General features: G+C 43.6%; 1 protein-coding gene across 1 annotated transcript in view; it reads left to right on the plus strand.

Moving 5' to 3' along the window:
• LOC310791469 (protein mono-ADP-ribosyltransferase PARP14-like) overlaps positions 1 to 21,467 on the plus strand; it is a 77,845-nt gene that overhangs the window by 45,671 nt on the left and 10,707 nt on the right. The window contains exons 9-13 of the mRNA XM_083653156.1: positions 127 to 273; positions 11,741 to 11,803; positions 13,762 to 13,938; positions 20,408 to 20,545; positions 20,782 to 21,399. Coding sequence (XP_083509282.1) covers positions 127 to 273; positions 11,741 to 11,803; positions 13,762 to 13,938; positions 20,408 to 20,545; positions 20,782 to 21,399 — 1,143 coding nt within the window. The remainder of the gene's footprint in view (positions 1 to 126; positions 274 to 11,740; positions 11,804 to 13,761; positions 13,939 to 20,407; positions 20,546 to 20,781; positions 21,400 to 21,467) is intronic.

Genomic DNA, 21,467 nt, shown 5'->3' on the forward strand with positions numbered 1-21,467 from the left:
TAACAAAAATGTCTATATAATTTTTGGGGGAAAAAATTGTTTTTTGTGTTTTTTTTTTTTTTTTTTTAAGTGTTTTTGCTCAGTGTGTGTTTACTGTTTATACTTATATTTGTTTCCCATGACAAGGTCCCTTTTATACAGTCACCTCAATCCCAGGAATGCATGAAACCAAAATGGGAAGCGTAGTTGTGCAGGTGGTGATAGGGGACATAACCAAGGAGACCACTGATGTCATTGTCAACTCCTCCAACAGTGATTTCTCTCTTAACACAGGTAAATTACACATCAGCTCAACTTTGACTAAAGGTAACATCAAGGCAACCTATTTCACCTGTAAAGCAGACTTTAAGCTACTTTCAGCATCATCATTAATCAAACGCGAACCATTATTTAGTAATATCATCTTCACACACGAGGACCACTTTTACGAGTTTTGAAGCTTTTACTTGCCGTTAAAAGGACGGCTAGCTAGCAAACGGCTAAATGAGACTACACTTTTGAGTCGATGGGGATATATACGTCAATAACGTCACCACTTCAAAGGGCGAACACGGAAATTATATTTCCCTCACCTGGTTCAGCCCGGGGTAATCAGTGCACACATCAACAACAGTCCAGGTTGAGTGCTGACGTGACGTGGAAGCCTATGCGACAGTGTGTAGTTCTGGATTACGCTTCAAAACTCATGAAAGTGGTCCTCATGTGTGAAGATTATCCGACGGAACTCTGGTTCGCGTTTGATTAATCTTGCGTTGCCCAGAGACTGTATTTGAAGCATCGCGGCAAAAACCCATTCAAAAATCCCATAGACAGAAACAGTGTAGAACCAGGAAGTTCGGGACTTCCGCATTCTGCCTACAAAAATACGTCATCCCTGCGGCTCTCTATGGGGACCTGTGACCATATCCAAGCACACTTTTGCCCAAACTGACCCCAGGTCCCGTTGGTTTGATCAGTGTGAACTTTGCGTTCAGTGCCCGAGCATGGAACAGCGAACTGTACTGGGGCTACTTGAAAAGGTGGTCTGGGGAACGCTTCAAGCATGTCTGGGGATGGTACACTTGAGTGCTTGAACACAAGCGTACGGGAACACTGAAGTGGACTGCTATTTCTTCACTGTGTGGCGACCAGTGGTTTGGACTTTTGTTAGCCTGGGAACCTAACGTTAGCTACCAGATAGCTCATTTGCAAATGCAATGCAGTAAGAAACAGAAGTGTGCCAGCACTCCAGAATGTCCTTTTAAGATTTAATGGTCATCTGGGACAGAACACAACGAAAGTTTCAGCATAAAGCGCTGATGAGGTCCACGCCCCTCTCTACTTTTTTTATGCAGCTGCTGCTGGTGTTACTGTTGCGGACAGTGCGCAGTAGAGATGCGCGGATGAGCTTTTATGCCATCCTAATCCGCGTGTATGCATGAACCGTCCGCCCACCATAAATCCGCGCAAATTATTTCATACTATTTATAGATCCGCGCCCGCCATGCACCCGACGCTATAAACGTTATAAAACGCTATAAAAGGAGCGAACTTACGGATTCTGCTGCCGTTGGTGCGATCGCTGCAGTCCAAGACTCCAAATAAACTTCCATGCTGTATTATATCCAGTCCACCACTTGCCCTCATGTAGCTTACTCGGCTAACGCTATAGCTTTAAGTTTAGTTTACTTGATTGCCTCATTGTATGGGAAAATACGAACGTGTCTTCTCTTCAAACACGTCTTCAGCGGAGACTCCTTTTTGAGGGTGACATCATTGACCATATATGGACGAAAAGTGTAGCCTTGCGACCTAGCACATGGCTATTGTTGTGTTTACGGCCGTGGGTCCTTTGGGGGATCTACAATAGGCGACTAAGAATGTGCCTGACGAAAAATGTAGCTTAAAATACGTTCATAGACTAGAGAACGTAATTAATATTATTTTTTCCTCATTAATGATACATCGTTTCAACCGCCCGCAACCCATCCGCTATTAATCAGAATGTTTATTTTTATGATCTGGCCCGCCTGCGGGGCGGGATATCCGTGGTCAGCGCGGTTATAACTGCAGCCCGCGCATCACTAGTGTGCAGTGTATTTATATACAGTCAATGCTCTCTATCTCTGTAAAGATGGCACTTTAAGTTCTATTATTTTTTGTCTCGCCAAAAGTAACCATGTAGATCCCCACTATGAGGTCAGTTTATCAAAATGGTGCCTGTATGGAAATCTGATTTTCATTGTGGGAGATCAGGAGGAACCGGGGGCCAGCAGCCGTCATCTCAGCTCCTAGCAGTCAGACTCTGGCTGCTCCAGCTGGGCAATTTAACATCGTCATACGGGGGAAATTATCAGATGAATTGATCTTTGCAACTCTGTGTTGATGAGCTAATGTTTCCGTGGCATTTTGTTTCACGTTATTTATTTTCTTTTGGAACAAATGTTGGTTCAACAGATGAAATCTAACCTTGAAGCTTAGGGCTACATTGTGTTTACTGGGGAGAGCGGGGTCCTCTCGCCATTCCGAAGTGTCGGCATTCCGATCATTGACTTCTACGCTTTCGGAGAGGCGGCCCTTTTTATCTCCAAAAAAGGTTTCGCCATTGCGAAAGATATTAGGTCCGCCTTTCCGACATAGCATCTTGAGTTATTTAGCCTACAGGGGTGGGAGAGGTTTGGTTCTGGGGGAGGTTAGGTTTAGGCGTGGGGGGTGGGAGAGGTTAGGTTTAGGGTTAGGGTCTGCAGGAGGTTAGGTTTAGGCATGGGGGGTGGGAGAGGTTAGGTTTAGACATGGGGGCTGGGAGAGGTTAGCTCCAGCCGGTCCCCCGGGTTAGGGTTAGGTTTCTTTCGCAATGGCGAGACAAATCTCCATTCCGACAATTTTGTCGGAATGCCGGTATTTCGGAGTGCCGACATTTTGGAATGCTGGGGTGTCCCCGGGCAGAGCAGCTGAGCCCAGCGCTGCCTCTGAGTTTGGGGATAGCTAGTCGCTCCCCAGACTAAATTATTACATTGAATCGCTGCGCTCCGCATACTACATAAGTGAGTCTGTGCCACTTCACAGCCACTGCTGGTTTTTGAAGGTAGGTTGAAATTGAATGATTGACAGGTTGTAGCACCGATGAGAGAGCAGTTCGAAAAATGGGCTGCGCCTCCCGTGTCGTCTGATCGCAAAGTCGTTGGGGAGGACTGAATCCATCACTGGCATATGACTGGCCAAGTGAACGGTTCCCTCCCATAACCAGCCGGCTGAGGGAAAGTGTCCCAGACCCAGAGAGAGCTCTGCAGCATGCAATAACGTAGTGTATCAGCGTAAGAACTCTCATGGGTCTGGCGTTGAGACTAGGGGATAGCTAACGTTTCACTCTAGGAACCAGGGCCGCGGGAAGTACGGGTGCTGCAGCACCCCCTAGTGGCGAGATGGGGTTTTTTTTATGATTTATTTTTATTTTTATGTAATTAGAAATATTTTGCAGTGCACTATGTTCCTTTCTTTTTTGGGAATGTTTCGGGAAATGATTGCATTATTGATATACTGAAAATGTAGCCTATTTAAATAGAATTATCAACAATAACAATCAAGGAAGTTACGGTACATGCTTGTAGGCTAGAGAAGAAGAAGAAGCGCGCATGCGCACACATGTTGTGTTGAACCAACCAACAACGAATACGAATAAAAAAGAAACGTGAACTTGACATGCTATTTTAATAGCCTAAAATTCACTTCCCACTATACAACAAAGAGAGGAGTCAATGTTTCTTGATATAATCATTACCATTCAAATCAGAATAATTAGTCTAGTCATTAAGTTTGCTGATAATATTTCTATCATGTTAACTCATGTTAACTAATTCAAGATTCAAGATTCAAGATTCAAGATTTTTATTGTCACTCCATGGTACAAGTATCACGTGTGAAATTCTTGTGCTGTGGACTCCGTTTACGACATAGTACAAATAGGCAACAAGCAATGAGCAATAGGCAATAAGGAATAGGCATCAATAAGCAATACTAAGCAGCAATAGGCAATAAGGCAGAATAGCGATAAGACAAGTCAGTGGCATATTCATTGCACATAGGTGCACATGTCATGTGCATACGTTAGACGTGTTCAGACATTTTAAATTCGACGTATTTGACATACAGTGCAAATAGTATGTACCTTATTAAACATACAATTAAACATTAGGCATTGTGCACATGTTAGACGTGTTCAGACATTTTAAATTCGACGTATTTGACATACAGGTGCAAATAGCATGTACCTTATTAAACATACAATTAAACATTAGGCATACATAATGGTAGCAGCTGCAGTACGGTACGGTACGACTACTACACTATTTGTGTATGTTAAGGAGTCTCGTGGCCTGCGGGAAGAAACTGTTCCTCAAGCGATTTGTGCGTGCTTTTGGAACCCTGTATCTCCTCCCTGAGGGTAGCAGGGAGAACAGGCTGTTGTGGGGATGGTTTGTGTCTTTGATGATCTTCAGGGACCTCCTGAGGCACCGCTGGTTATACAGTTCATGCAGTTCTGGCAACTCATCTCCTGTTACGTGCTGGGCCGCGCGCCTCACCCTCCGTAGCGCCCTGCGGTCCATGGTGGTACAGTTCCCATACCAGGCGGTGAAGCAGCCAGTCAGCAGGCTTTCAATGGTGCCTCTGTAGAAGTCCCTGAGGATTTCTTTCCTTAGCCCAAATTTCTTCAGGCGCCTGAGTCCGTGTATTCACTGTTGGGCCTTTTTGACAACAGTGGCGGTGTGGCCGGCCCAGGTCAGGTCCTGGTGGATGTTGACTCCCAGGTACTTGAAGCTGTCCACCCTTTCCACCACTGTGCCGTTGATGGTGATTGGGGGGTGTGCGCCCCCCCCCTCTCCTGTAGTCCACAATGATCTCCTTGGTCTTGGAGACGTTCAGAGAGAGGTGGTTGTCCTGGCACCATTGTTCCAGGACCCTCACCTCCTCTCTGTAGGCCGTCTCGTCGCCCCCCGAGATCAGCCCCACGACTGCTGTGTCGTCTGCAAACTTCACGATGGTGTTTGAAGTTTGAGTCGCCACGCAGTCGTGGGTGTAGAGGTCGTACCAGAAGGGGCTGGAGACGCACCCCTGGGGCACTCCTATGCTGATGGTCAGTGGGGAGGAGGTGAGGTTGCCCACCCTCACCACCTGGCGGCGGTCTGTCAGGAAGTCCAGGATCCAGTCGCACATCGCTGTGTTTAGTCCCAGGTCCCTGAGTTTGCTTACCAGCCTGGAGGGTACTATGGTGTTGAATGCTGAGCTGTAGTCCACGAACAGCATTCTTACATAGGTGTCCTTCCCCTCCAGGTGGGACAGGGCGGTGTGGAGCACGTGTGCTACTGCATCCGCTGTGCTCCTGTTGGGGCGGTATGCAAACTGTAGCGGGTCGTGGTCCGGGGGGAGTGTGGGGCGGATCTTTGATATGACCAGCTTTTCAAGGCACTTGCTGGCTATTGGCGTGAGGGCTATTGGGCGCCAGTCATTGAGGCTGGCTATATATCTCCCTCTTTGCTCTGAATGAGTGAGAAAAGGAGAAAATACTGAATAATTACATCACAACAGTATAATCCGAATGTTAATTTAAAATTAGATATTCCTGTAAATACTTGACATGCTATTTTAATAGCCTAAAATTCACTTCCCACTATACAACAAAGAGAGGAGTCAATGTTTCTTGATATAATCATTACCATTCAAATCAGAATAATTAGTCTAGTCATTAAGTTTGCTGATAATATTTCTATCATGTTAACTCATGTTAACTAATGATTATCATCATGCTATATATCTCCCTCTTTGCTCTGAAGGAGTGAGAAAAGGAGAAAATACTGAATAATTACATCACAACAGTATAATCCTAATGTTAATTTAAAATTAGATATTCCTGTAAATATGGCAAAAAAATCACACACAAAAAACTTTTTTCCGGCGTCCCTTCCTCCCAGCACTCCCTGCTTAAAGTGACTTCCAGCGGCCCTGCTAGAAACCACATTCAACACGTCTCTGTTCTGTAAGTTTTTTGTTATCTAAACCAAGGTACCTGGTTTCATAGTTGGTCACAAAACATAATTGTCAATATACTCTTTAAAAGCATCATAAAGCAAATCTCTAATTTAACATCTAGGGATGGGCATAAAACCTGTGATGCATGTCATCAGACATTGGCAAATGTTATATGTATCTGTCCCTGTACAAATATATATATTTTTAAATAAAATTAATTAATGAATTGCAACCCAAAAGTGTTTGTAAAATTCTGATGTGAGACCATGACTTTCCATTAGGCATCTGTGAAATAGCAATGTCCAATGAAATCACAGCTTATGTTAGAACCTTGAAATTTCCATCTAATTTTGGTAACCAGCCCCTTTACCAAATCCGGGAAAAGAGCCGCCTCTTGATTTGAGTACTGTGTTATGGCCAAAACACACAGGACGCGTAAGCGGGACCTCCTGAGGCACCGCTGGTTATACAGTTCCTGCAGTTCTGGCAGCTCACATCCTGTTACGTGCTGGGCCGCGCGCCTCACTCTTCATAGCACCCTGCGGTCCATGGTGGTACTGTTCCCGTACCAGGTGGTGAAGCAGCCAGTCAGCAGGCTTTCAATGCTGCCTCTGTAGAAGTCCCTAAGGATTTCTGGCCTTAGCCCAAATTTCTTCAGGCGCCTGAGTCCGTGTAGTGACTACCGCCACTGTTGTCAAAAAGGCCCAACAGCGACTACACTGTTGTCAAAAAGGCCCAACAGCGACTACACTGTAGTCGCTGTTGGGCCTTTTTGACAACAGTGGCGGTGTGACCGGCCCATGTCAGGTCCTGGTGGATGTTGACTCCCAGGTACTTGAAGCTGTTCACCCTTTCCACCACTGTGCCGTTGATGGTGATTGCAAAGCTCAATTGAAGGAGTTCAAGGTTATTCTCATCATTGGGATTAGTTTGGCTGCACAGGAATTTTATTTTCGATATATTTAATTGTTTTCTCCTTAAATTGATAATACGGAAGATTTCAGTTTGATTGTCTCTGACAACACCTATGGCCATGAGCAGTAATTGCAGGTGAGATCCAAACTGTTATTATGTGACATTACTCAGTTTGTTAGGGCAGAGTAACCACCCGTAATGCTAACAGAGACCGGAAAAAAGTAGCTTGTTATCCTACTTCACAGGAGAGTTGTCAGGAACTGACAGTAACCTACAGAGTGAGTCTATTGTGTTAGCACCACCCACCCTGTGAACCTACAGTAACCTACAGAGTGAGTCGATTGTGTTAGCTCCGCCCACCCTGTGAACCTACAGTACAGTAACCTGCAGAGTGAGTCTATTGTGTTAGCTCCGCCCACCCTGTGAACCTACAGTAACCTACAGAGTGAGTCTATTGTGTTAGATTAGTACTTGAACCACTCCCATTTATTGGTAGGGGATAGATAGATCACCCTGTAATTTAACCTCACTGATCAAGGATAAGATTCTGTTACAAAATGACTTGCTTTTCAATAAATTACTGTCGAATTTCCAGTGAAATATCTTAGGTTGTGTTAAAATGGTACTGGTCGAACAGTAATAACACAATGGTCGTAAGGGGAGAGGGACAAATTTCACAACCAGATGACAAATTGCTTGTAATTAACCAAAAATCTAATCTAGAACAATGAGTCCACCATGTTACTCAATGTGTACTGCCTTTTTTCTGGATTTAAGTGATTTGGAAAAATCTGATATCAAAGGGTTTAAAGCGTGGGCAAATTTGCAGGAGAGGCTCTGAATGGCATTGAAGAGGACACTGTTTGGATATTTCTTCATCCTGGTTCCCTGACTTCTTCTTCGGGTTCGGGGCTTTCAACAGGGTATGTTGTCTGTCTGGCCCAGAATTAATCAGTCCTGTTCCATCAGTGCGATATCTTCTTCATCACACGCTTGCCGAAGAACAGCGAATGAGTAGCCAGCGTGGTCCTTGCTGGTGACCATAACGTTATTTGACGTTAAGAGTTGAGAAAAGTGGTCACACTTGAACACTTCGTGCACGTTGGCAACTGTAATTTTAATCGAAAGGCTGTACAGGCTTTTGGAGATTTGAAGGTCTAAAAGGAATCTGGTCTCAGAGCCTGCAAAACCCTCGACCGCACAGTCCGCCATCTTGAGACGCCCCTCTCAATGATTTTCTCATAGCTGAGTTATTGTGTAACTGTATGGTCCCAAGGTAGACCGATTCTAATCAATCCTCTGAAGATGATATACAATCGTGTAATTTTTTTTTACATGAAGCCAATTAGGTATCACCACTGCCAAGTCATTGCTAATATAAAACTAATCTATAAATGTAGCCATGATCAGGCACCGCGTGTTCTCTGCGATATGGTGAAACCTCTGGGAGCCTCGGACACAACCACAGGGAACTGCAAAGTGTCGTTTAGAAAAACCTCCCTAGGACAAACAGCCCTCTCTGTACAGGGGGTTAAAATGTGGAAGTCACTGCCCACACACATTAAACAGGATTGCAGTTGGGATCATTTTAAAACCAACCTAAAGCAACTATTAATGTCCCCAGGAATGACTGTGTCGGTGGAAATGTGGGTGTCACTGTCTATATCCGTTGTGTATGATTGTTTATGTTGTTTTATTGATTGATTGTCTGATTCTATGATATCCTTGTTGATGTTTACTGTATATCTTACTGTATTTTGCAGCAAAAGACCAAATGTGTTGATCTAAACTACCTTGACTAAACAAAATACATGTAGCTGTTATTTCGGTAACACTTTACAATACTGCAACACAAAAAATGGGTAGTTATTGAGGAACTAGTCAGGAACTAACCATTAGTTCATGAATAGTTCATGATTAGTTCATGAATACTTAATAGGTAGTTCCTTAATTGTAGTTACTTAAGAACGGACCATTAGTTACCATGTTAACAAACCAGTAAGTAATGATTACTTCCTTAAAAATATATATATTTTATTTTTTATTTCACTAGTTCATGAGTAGTTAATGGGTAGTTCCTTAATGACCTGTAATGGTAGTTCCTTAAATATCCTTAATGGTAGTTAAGAACTGACCATTAGTTACCATCAGTGGCAGACTGCATAATCGGGCACGTCGGGCAAATGCCCGGTGGCCTGGCCTGGCCTGGCCTGCCAAAAAAAAAAAAAAAAAAAAAAAAAAATTTGCAGGCCAGGCCAGGCCACTCACTGAACAGCAGGCCAGGTGCCGCCTACTGGTTTACTAGTGGTTTTATTACCTTATTCAGGTTTAAAGTGGGTGCATCTCATTGTAAAATTGGACTTGCCCCTAATTGGGCTTCAAACGGCCCAAATTGGGCTTCAAACGGCCCAAATCGGGCTTCAAACAGCCCAAATCTGGCTTTAAACGACCCAAATCTGGCTTCAAACGGCCCAAATTGGGCTTCAAACGGCCCAAATTGAGCTTCAAATGCCCCAAATTTTTCGCCGCCGCCCTTCGGACGCCGGCACGCGCGCCGGCCCGTATCGGCCTGGCCTGCTTGGTATCTAATGCCCGGCCTGAATTATGATCCCAGTCCGCCCCTGGTTACCATGTTAACGAACCAGTAAGTAATGATTACTTCCTTAAAAAATTTAAATTCCCGCTAGTTCATATAGTTAATGGGTAGTTACTTAAGAACAGACCATTAGTTATTATAGTTGTTACTAGGGAGTTCATCATTAGTTCATGATTACTTCATAATTAGTTACCATATTTGTGTCCCCTCAAGTAACGCAGGGCTTCATGCTTAGTTGTTACTAGGAAATGCATCATTCCTTCATGATTATCTTACCATTAGTTACCATCACCGGACCCTACCTATAACAAATACCTACAAGAGCTATTCCAGGTGAGGTTTGAACCCTTGGCCCCAAGATCGCAAGATTATTAGTCTGACTCTCTACCAACTGAGCTATCCAGACTGCTGAATTCTGTCAGTTGGTAGAGCCTATACTATGTATCTGCAGAGCCAGAGACCAATTACTTATAGTATTGAAGGTATGTTCTACCCAAATACCACTTTCTGTGCAAGTACTTAGTGTTAAAGGTATATTCTATACTAAAACTGCTTTCTGTCCAAGTACTTCTACTTTAAAGGTATATTCCATCCAAATAACACATTTTCGATTTCACGATTTCAGACGGAAGCCCCTCGTCTTTTATTGTCACACGAACACTACAACACATGCATGCAGCCACAACACACTCATGCTGACGGTGGCCGGTGAAATATGTCCTCTGCATTTGACCCATCCAGGCTTGTCCTCTCCTCCAGGGGGCAGGCCAGGAGCAGTGGTCGCTTTTTCTTTCTGGGGGGTACGGGGAGAACATGCAAACTCCACACAGAAAGGCCCTTTCGACGAGATAGCCCACCTGGGCAGTAGGCACTGAAGATATGGGGGGTCACAACTCCAGCACCCACAGCGTCCCAGGCGAGAATCGAACTCAGGACCTTCTAGCTGTGAGGCGACAGCGCTACCGACTGCACCACCGCCTACTAAATACTACTTCATGTCAAAAGTACTTGTAGTTTTAAAGGTGTATTCAACCCATATAGTACAGTACTTTCTGATTAAGTACTTATAATTTTAAAGCTGTATTCCAGCTTGCCTCTACCTGACCACTGAGCACCAGGGTCAGTGGTCAGTCTCAAGTTGGCTTACAAGACCCAGGACATGCCCCTGGTAATCAGTGGAGAATGAAATTGTAGTATTTTACTGGGATATACCTAAGTACTTGGACATGAAGTATTATTTGGGTGGTATATACCTTCAATACTATAAGTACTTGGACAGAATGTAGTATTTGGGTGGAATATACCTTTAAAACTATAAGATTTGGACATAAAGTATTTTGGTAAAAAAAAGAATATATACATGTAAACTATAAGTACTTGGATAGAAAGGATAGAACATACCTTGAATACTACAAGTACTTGGTCTCCGGCTCTACAAATACATAGTATAGGCTCTACCGACTGATATAACTTAACAGTCTGGATAGCTCATTTGGTAGAGAACCAGACTAATAATCTTGCAATCTTGGGGGCAAAGGTTCAAACCTCACCTGGCTGGAACAACTCTTGTATTTATTTGTTATAGGTAGGGTGATGGTAACTAATGGTAAGATAATCATGAAGTAATGATGCATTCCCTAGTAACAACTAAGTATGAAGCCCTGCTTTACTTAAGGGGACACAAACATGGTAACTAATGATGAAGAAATCATTAACTAATGATTAATTCCCTAGTAACAGCTAAGTATGATGGCCTGCTTTACTTGAGGGGCACACACATGGTAACTAATGGTAAAGTAATCATGAAGTAATGATGAACTCCCTAGTAACAACTAAGTATGATGGCCTGCTTTACTTGAGGGGGCACAAATATGGTAACTAATGGTGAAGTAATCATGAACTAATGATTAATTCCCTAGTAACAACTATGGTAACTAATAGTCTGCTCTTAAGTAACTACCCATTAACTACTCATGAACTAGCGAAAGAAAAAAAGAAAAACATTTTTAAGGAAGTAATCATTACTTACTGGTTCGTTAACATGGTAACTAATGGTCAGTTCTTAAGTAACTACCATTAAGGAACTACCTATTAACTATTCATGAACTAATCATGAACTAATGGTTCGTTCCTGACTAGTTCCTCAGTAACTACCCAATTTTTGTGTTACAGTATCGTAAAGTGTTACCGTTATTTCTTTATTCATTGTGTCTTTTTCTCCACCAGGAGTATCCAAGGCCATTCTGAGTGCAGCTGGCCAGGCTGTGCAAACGGAATGCAAAACCCTTGGTAAAAACAAATCACACCTGCACTTTAAAGGAACACACCAAGGGCCCTATCTTCGCAACGGCGTTAATTTTGCATTAACGCCCATTTTGCGCTGGAATAGCGCCGGGCAAAGCCCTAATTGTGGGCGTGTTGGCCCGCTGTGCTTCATATCATCTCGGCGCAAACCTACATAGGCATATTTATGCCAATAGAGACAGTCCGCATGGCTGGGAATGCCCACAAAATGTTACCTGAATCTGGCGCGCGAGTGGGGTAAAACCACCGATATATCTCATGGGCTGACTCACCAAAAGACGGTGCTGCGGCTCTAAACGACATGTTTGGGGGTTCTAGAGCAGAACACAAGACGTCTGCTCAGATGTGCGTTTACTGCGGTGGTTAAATCCCCGATCGTGTCTGCCTGGGCTGGGCTATCAGCTAAATTCTAACTTTGCTGAATGGATAGAACGGGGGAATTTACCCCACCCTGACCCCGCCCCCAGCCAGGCTGAGCCAGCTAAACCAGCGTCTATGACGAGACGTGGCCTCAACCTATAACAGGATTTACAAGTGTGAGATCACTCCCCTTAAAAGCCACAGCGTCACCGCCATCACGTCTGTGACACCAGCTTCTTTCTTGCTGAGAGCTAGCAGAGAAACAGAGAGAGAAAAGAGAGGGGGAGAGAGCGAGAGAGCGAGAGATTGGGAGAGGGGGGGAGAGAACGAGAGAGGGAAGAGAGAGGGAGAGAATTGGAGGATGAACCAGTTCGGATTTGTAACGAAAATTTATGCTGATGGAACGAACCATTTGAAACACAAAGGGCCGCCGCACAGTTATGCAGTGATGTCCCAAAGCATGCGCTTACTGTAATTAGACGTTTCATTCATATAGGCTATAACATAGGCCTACACATCTAAAAATATTTGTCACCACACATGGAAACACAAAACTGCCCCATTAACTCAATATTTGTTGTGACTCTGGCAAAAATAAAATAATTAACAGATTAGCAACTATGTCTGTGAACTTCACATGTAGGCTATTTTTTTTTTTTAATCGACTCACCTTGTAGCTGAGATGAAGGGTGTCAGAGCCTACCTGTCTGAAAGAGGGTTGAGAGGCGTGCTATAGCGTGTCTGTTGATGATTTGATTGACAGTTCTGGGCACTGGGGTTGGCGTTGGCCAATCCTGGCGTGTTCCGCCCCCAAATCAAGTGTGTGCTGGCGCTAAGCGAGTTGGTTCTGGTACAACCAGGGTCTCTGGCGCGAGCCACTTACACTAACTTAGGAACAGCGGTAAATACAATATTCCTGGCGGCTAGGTGTGCGGTTATGCTTATTTGTGAACGGTCCTTGACCAATCAGATTGCTTGGTCGGAACTACATGTTGTATAATTTAAATTATTCCCCCCTTTTACCTTATCGGTCTGAATGGATTTTTTTTATTGGCTGCCTAGCCACTGACCTCACCGCACGTCACTGGAATACCGTTGACGTGTGGTAGTGATGTCAGTGCGTCGACGTGTCACAGAGTCAATGCAACCAACCCCTTCTAGATACAGAGTTAATTGTTTTATATCCCACAATAATACAATATTATCAGGAAGGGAACAACAGACATTAAGTAAGTTAGTAAGTAAAACTTTATTTCTATAGCGCCCTTCACAGCACGAGTGCACAGAGTCCTTTACATAAATAAAAACAACATCAAAAAGAATACAAGCACAGGAATAGTACAAGAAGGGGGAAACATAAAACAAAAACAAGGAACATAGGGAACAAATTAACTTCATCTTCAGCAGGAATACTATACAGTTTTGATTAATTATTTGTTGCTGGTTTGTTATAAATTGTTTTTGCATCATATATCTTTTAGAATCTATGGGGCAGTGATTGTTTTTGTTTTTGTATAGTTTTTTTTACACACATACACGTTTTTAAGCATTCTAAGACAACAATTCACTGTGCTCACTTTCAGGTGCCCAGGCGAACCCAGGCATGATAATGACCCAGCCGGGCAACCTGAAGTGTAAGAAGATCCTTCACCTGCCCGGACAGTCAAACCCCATCGAAATCAACAAGGCTGTGAAGAATGCTCTCCAAATGTGTGTGAAAGACTCGTACACATCTGTCTCCTTTCCTGCCATTGGTACAGGTGAGATTTCACAGCAGGGCCTGGATATGAAAGGAAATTTGTGTGCACTTGTGGTAAGACACTTTGGATTAAAGCATTCATCAAATGTCATGTGATGTGCTTTGAGTAACGACCTAGGGCTTGACAGAATATGCTATGTTAAATCCTGATTGGATTCAGTGGGTTTGGGTACAAGAGTTTTATTCAGGTTTGGAGTCACAAAAAGTTCTATTTTTCTCAGGGTTCTCAAATTCAGATTCAGGTAAAAGAAGTAGAGCCCACACTCTGCTGATCCCAGTAGATTTATTGTATAGATTTACACTTTGGTCATGGCGACCTTCATCAGAGTTAATTCTGATGCTGATGAAGGTCGCATGAGAATGAACTCTGATGTAATGACGTAAATCCATACCATACAGCTACTGGGATCAAGTCTCTACCAGTGGGCAATTCAGCCTCTCTTTCTGTGAGGCTAATGCGGAAATTGTATTATTTCGAATGGCCAGTGGGGGGCGATGTGGGTACTGCAGAAAGAAAGTAGTTAACATGGTAGTGGTGAATGGGAAAATGACCGGACTTCTCTCTCGTTCTATAACTTAAACACTTTCCAAATTAGTTTTTAGCTTAAATCAAGAATTTCAAGTCTTTTTCATGCTCTCATGTTCTCTGTTTTCTAAATTATTGCCCCATTGGGAAATAGACGATAAAGAAGACTTGGTGGTTACCATGGTTAACCGATGAGCGTCACCATTGCGTCACCACAACAACACAGCCAGGCAAGCCCTAGCCTAGCTTAGCAACATGTTACCATAGCAGTAGTTATCAGAAACGTTATCTTTATGATCTTTTAATAATGTTAGTAGACACGCGTAACAGTATAGATCCCCGTTATGTTGTGACATAATCAGTGATGTCATAGGCATTGTGATATCATCAGTGACAGTGATGTCATCAAGGATGCGAAGTTGGGCAATCGTGCGCTGCCCATGCCAATAGTGCAGGCGCATGCCAATAGAGCAGGCGAGGCCACGCAGCAGCTGAGCTGCGTGCGGCGAGCCTAGGGTTCTCTGCCACGAAGGGGCCAATACCCTAGTTTCAATAAATATATTGAATAATATTATATACGTTTTTGCAGATTTGAATGCTGTTGGTCAGCTGTTTCGTCCCGGCCGGGGTGGTCCAACTTCGGTTCATGTTCACTCGACATCAACAATCTTTATTACATTATTTCATCAACAACTTATCATTTTATACAACCTGCCTCTGACCAGACGACTAATGGTCTCGTCCTGCTTTCATATTCTGGTACATTCAGATACATGATTTACTGAAGTACATAGCCTACATAATAACAACAAGGTTATTTTTGGCATCTGTTTATTGACAAAAGCATTAAAACAAGCAAATAACAATATTCTCCGGTCACTGGCAGGTGTATGTTCAAATAGTTCAAAGCAAATCTCTCAAAGTCTCAAATCTGTCTGCATTTGGCTTGTGTTATTGCTTGTTGTATGTTTAAACTGATTATCAGCAATATTCTTAACCTGCACAGTAACATGTTACCGTCTGCATCTGTGTCTGCAGTACACAGATTACCCAGTATGCTCCAGGAAAAGCCCCATAATTCATTGGAAACATTACCGGGAATTAAGTGAATCAAAGGCCTCATTTTGAGGTCTCAAAAACCAATGGGTGACGTCACGCTCAGTTGGTCCAGATATTATTTATGTCAATGGTCTCTACTTCTTTTACCTGTTTTTATCTGATTTGTTTGTCCTGCACCTGCTAACTGAAGAGTGGATGTGCGTGATCTACGTGTTATAAGTTCAGATTCAGACAGAAACCTTTAAGATTATAGTTGCCTTGCCTAAAGTATCTTTCTACTGAACAAATTTAAGAGACATCAATGATAATGGTCATGTGTGAGGCCCCATTGATTGGGAGACTGTGAGCATGGGTTACAGACTCACATGTATACCTGCCAACATTGGGCTGTGAAAAAGAGAGAGAGATTTTCTGTGGGTATCAGTGAATGCCCCCCCCCCCCCCCAATTATCCTTACACCACAAATTACCATAATAGAATAAACAAGGATGTAAAGTAAATTACTTTTAATTAGTCTTAAATTCATAGCTCACAGCAAAATAAATACAAAAAAAAATAAACATACAAAATGTACAAAAGATGTGAAATGGGAAGGTCTCGCAAGTGGACTGAAATTTGGACGCATATTCCTTCTTGGGACCGGTTTCATCCATTTTTAGTGGCAAAGTGAGCCCATTGACTCTATACATATGGCGGTCCTCCTCGCGGTCCTCACCCGAGAGCTTGAGCGAGCACAGTGATGAGTGACGTCAGGCAGGCTCGTTTGGTTGGGTTGCCGGTATTGACATATTGGCCTCTATCGTCCCACCGGCCTTAAAGGCCGGCTTTTCCGTGGGGGATATGAATATATATTAAATCTCACGCCCCTAAGGTTTTCGAATCCGTTGAAATTTTTGAAATTGGAGGTTTACTCACAGAGATATCAACCGAAATCCACTCTGTGTGTGTGTGTGGGGGGGGGGGGGTGGTGGGGGGAGGTGCGGGTGCGGGGACTCGAAATACTACATTTCCCACAATGCACTGGGCTCGCGTGGCCTTCGTTTCCATGCCCACCCCTCAGGCATTTGGCTGATATCAAACTCCAGTAGGTGGCGGTAATGCACATATATGTTTGCCAACCGCCATAAAACTCAAAGAAGAAGAAGAAGAAGGCTTCGACAATAAAACATATAGAGAAGAAGAAATAAATCGAAAATAAAATTGCCTCCAAATTGCACCAAATTTAAACCGAAGTATATATGTCGGGAGATGTCTTCATAAAAAAAAATTCATGCATTTTAAGGCATTTTCGTAGGAGTTACGTGCATCTGATATTGTAACTATTTTCTGTAAAAATGTGTAAAAACGGGTACATTGCTCAGCGTTGATTTCGTTACTTCAACCCACCTACTACTAGATGTCAAATTTGATGAGCTTTCCAATGCCGCCAGTCCCGTGTCTGTCCGTGCTTCCGTTCCCGAGATCGGTCTCTTTGCAAGGAACTATGGGAAGCTAATATTAGCTACAGCAAGCTATGCGGTTGAAAAAGATGGCTGCCTTTTTGTTTTTGGTCAAGATCTCTGAAGGGGCGTGGAGGACCTCTAGAGGCGGGACCATGGCCAACAACAGTTGTAGTTCATAGGTGCACGACTTCCGCAAGGCGGGGATTGTCGCTCTGACGCGTTTTGCGTCAGAGCGACATGGAAATAATGTGATAGATGCTTGATAGGCCTGGCAGTGAATAACCAATTTCAAAAATTCGAAAACCTTAGGGGCGTGAGATTTAATATATTTTCATATTCCCCACGGGAAAGCCGTCCTTTAAATGAGCGCTTAGCGCTTAGCGCCAGGCGCAGCGCATATTAGTGGGCGTGGACCGGCGCACTTCCTATCCTCGTGTCCACGCTACATGCGGCCTTAAGCATTATAACCACGCCTTTTAAGCGTAGAATTATTCACACCGTGCTCATTGGATAAGTGCAGTAAACAAATCACAATCTCCCTTTCATGTTCCATTCCACGGAGCGATCCAATCCGCTCAGAAAAGCCCGACCAAAGCGCTCTGAGCTCCCCCCCCTCCCTCTTTCATCCCCGTCTGTCTCCATATATATTATTCCATATTATTATGCTTCTCAAACCAATCTAACTGCAGTTTAAATACCGCAAGCATGTAAATACGCTATTATACTATCTTACTACTATAGCAAGATCAATGTGAAAAGAATGTTCTAAACACAAAAAATATAGCCTATCCCTGGCTGGATGTCATGATGAGATTAGATTGGTGAAAGTTTGGGCAGAATTATATTGTTTTCTCTCGCTACCTTTTCTTATCCCCCACTGCACAGGTAGGATGATGCAACAGCCTCTGAATGACAGGGGCTCAAAACTACGGTATAACAACTTTTTTTTTCATCGGCCATTGTGCCTGTTTGACGCGCGAGAGAGAGGGAATGAGAGAGAGAGAGAGGGGGAAAGAGAGTGAGATGGCAGAGGAGAGCTGTGCGCAATTACAAAAAATAGTCATATCTCCGGCGCACTGAATAAGGCCTGGTTTTGAAAAGTGCTAAACGCTAAATTAATGCCAGGGGGGAAGATAGCGTTAGGCCGGTATTTAAGGCCGAAACGCCCATTCTGGCCTATTCTGGCACTGCGCCACGCCTCTTCGATGTAAAGCGCATTTCGGGGCCTAAAACCATGATGCTATCTTCCCGAGGCAGGCGCAAGCCGCGTTGTTTTGCGTTTAACGCCAGTTTTAGCGCCTAAGGCCAGTGGGAAGATAGGGGCCATTATACTGTATGTGTTGTGCAAGCTCACACTTCACAAGAGCTAGCTCAAAGTTCAGCTCACACAGATTAAAATGAACTAGTTCATGTTCATATAGCTCATATTTTGAACTTTGAACTATAGCTCACAGCCTCAAAAAATTAGCAGCTCAGTTCATTTCAAGCTCACTTCTTGTTTACCCAGAGAAAAGGCACAGCACTGAAAACGTACAAGCTTTTAACACACAATAGCTTTTTACACATCACACACATCTTTATTTTAAAAGATGATTGTATAAATCAGGGGCTTTAAAGATTAGAGCAGACATATTTTATCTTGCTCTAAAATGAAAAATATCCAATTAATAAAAATAGAATACAGTACTGTAGCTTTTTCAACACATTAATTTCCCCCCAGTCTAGTTCACAGGCAGCTGTTCTATAATCACTGTTCCAGTCCCAAAAAAACAACAACTAAAAACTAAACTGCAATCTACAAAAACATGCAATAATAGGCTATAATAAGTTAACTAAAGCATATCTGCAATTTGTCTCGCCTGTTGTGCGTTCCCTTACGAAAAACAACTACAGTAACGTTACAGTATTCAGACGATGTGCTCCTATAGCCTATATTGCAACTCTGTGGCGAGCTGCAGCTGTTTGACATGCGGGCGTCCAGTCAACACGCTTTCACAATTAGGCTACCTCACAACATGGGAATGTGCTTTATATAGGAATACGCCCGGAGCATTTCCCTTTTTTTTTTTTTTTTTAGCGTGCGCCTGCATTTGTGGTGTCACACGCATGTAGGATCCAGTCAAAACACAATGGGCAATTGTCGAGGTACAAAATAATGAGCTTGCTCAGTGAGGGGCGCTTTTTTAGTGCGTTCATGCACAACACTGCATATACATGTATATGGATGACATGTCTCCACCTCCTGCCAATATGCTCTCGTGAGACCAAAGTACCAAAGATTTAGGAACCTGATTCTGTGCAGGATTCTCTGTTCGGTTGTAACCTGTGTGAGGTCCCCACCCCCTCTGAACTTTTAACATAGCTGCTGGTTCTAGGTTAGTAGCTTTCCATAGTGTATTTATATACAGTCAATATACAGTCTAGCTCTGTAAATATGGCACTTTGGAGAATAGACAGTACGTCATCTCAGCTGCTAGCAGCCAGACTGCTGCTCGAGTTGGGCAACGTTATGAAACACATTTCCTGGCATAGGCAAGAAGTTGGACAACCTGGTAAATTCTGAAAACATGTGTCACGTTATTCCAGATAAATTTATCGTTAACGGTTCTTCGTAACGTTATGCCGACCGTGAAAGGCTAGCGCATGCAAGCTAACAGCCTGGTTCATAGCATTACTTTAATATGAATGGTGGTTAGCTTCAATAGGTTCTAACATTACTTCCTCCCACACCTTTCTCCAAACCATCTGGGCCAACCGAGTGTCTGGCCCTAAGGTTACATAACTTGCTTTTCCCGAACACACATACGCAAGGCTGTGATGAGGGGAGCTGCCAGTGACAGCTTGAGACTGGCTGCCAATCAATCAATATGATCAAATGACTACTTAAAAACAAACCGATCCAAAAAATGGGCACTTGAACAATACATTAGCATGATAAGAACTACCTAACATGATAGAAACCACCTTTGGAAAAAACAAATCTGTGATGTGTACTTTGATTGTTTAGTTTGGCTCATTTCCCATCCATTAACATGGCGGAGGCGGGACTTATGACCTATACTGGGACCGACCGCCAGGGCGGCGATCTAAGATGCTTTGGCCTCACTGTAGAGAGCTCATATCCTGTCCATTCATATACAGTACATACATACAATGGTTGCCAGGTACCACAACACATATCCTACATTCTGGACATAGCCTATTACAGAAACTGTGAAACACACATTTGAGTTGTATCACTATGAAATTGGGAGATTAGCGGGAGAAATTACCAATCGGGAGCACAGTGGGAGAAAGGGTTAAAAATAGGAAGACTCCCGTGTAAATCAGGAGTGTTGGCAGGTATGGACTCATCTACTGTTATTCAGGTACTGTTGTTCTGGCCTGCTGCAGACTTATTTTGCTCGTAGCAAAAATATGTAATTTATGCTATGCCATTTCAGGCCAAGGCAATGCACAGGCAGGCCAGGTGGCGGATGCCATGTTGGATGCAGTGGTCGACGTGCTGAGCACTCCCAACACTCTGAAGACGATCCGGATAGTCATCTTCCAAGATCCCATGCTGAAGGACTTCTACGACAGTTTGCAATCGAAGGCAGCCACTTATGCAACCACTGATCCATCCACTGATGCAGCCACTGATGCAGATGCAGCCACTGACACTAAGGCTAACGTGGGAGTGTGGTCCAAAATAAAATGTATGTAGGGGGTAGGGGGGTTGGGGAGTTTAGGGTCAAGTATTCATCATGCTATCCTACATGTCTTGGGGAATGAAGTATTTCCTGTTTTAATGACATTTTGAATCTCATTCTTTCAGCATTCTTCGGTGGTGGAACTGCTGAAAAGCCACAGAAGGATGATTTTGTCATTGAAGGCGAGGAAGTTGACTCTGCTTGCTTTCACATCTGCGGCGCCTCGCAGGATAAAGTCAACTTGGCCAAAAAGTGGATTAGTGACCTGATATCCCAGGAGCTGAGCAGCAGCTGCATCACCAATAACATGATCCGCCACTTCACCGATGTTGACGAGAAGCGCATTGTTGACATCCAGAAGGCCATGGGTGTGAGCATAAGAATTGAATGTCAGAAGCACGCAGCATCTCTCACCATCATGGGACGCAGCAAGGACGTGACACAAGCCAACAATGAGATCCATAAGATGCTGACGAAGATCAGAGATGAGGAGGAATTGAAGAAGAGAGTGGAAATGGCTGGCACGGTTGCGGACTGGCAGTACCAGCAGCTGGGGTTGGAGTTCCAGAGCTTTGACCCAATGTCCAACTTCCAGCTTGAGCAGGCTTTGGTTAATGAAGACTGCTTCGTAAAAGTTAAAATCAAGAATCAAAGCTACAGGGTTGAAATGCCAAGTGGACCTGCCAAAGACATATATGAAAAGGGAATTTCTCTAAAGATCAGACGCATTGACAAACTGAATGGTACAGTATTTTACAGCCGCCTTTTTGACTTCCCACCCAATTCACCCATTTTGTGTCTAAAAGACAGG

This window comes from Poromitra crassiceps (assembly GCF_964638095.1).
Source record: "Poromitra crassiceps genome assembly, chromosome: 16".
NCBI classification, from domain to species: Eukaryota; Metazoa; Chordata; class Actinopteri; order Beryciformes; family Melamphaidae; genus Poromitra; species Poromitra crassiceps.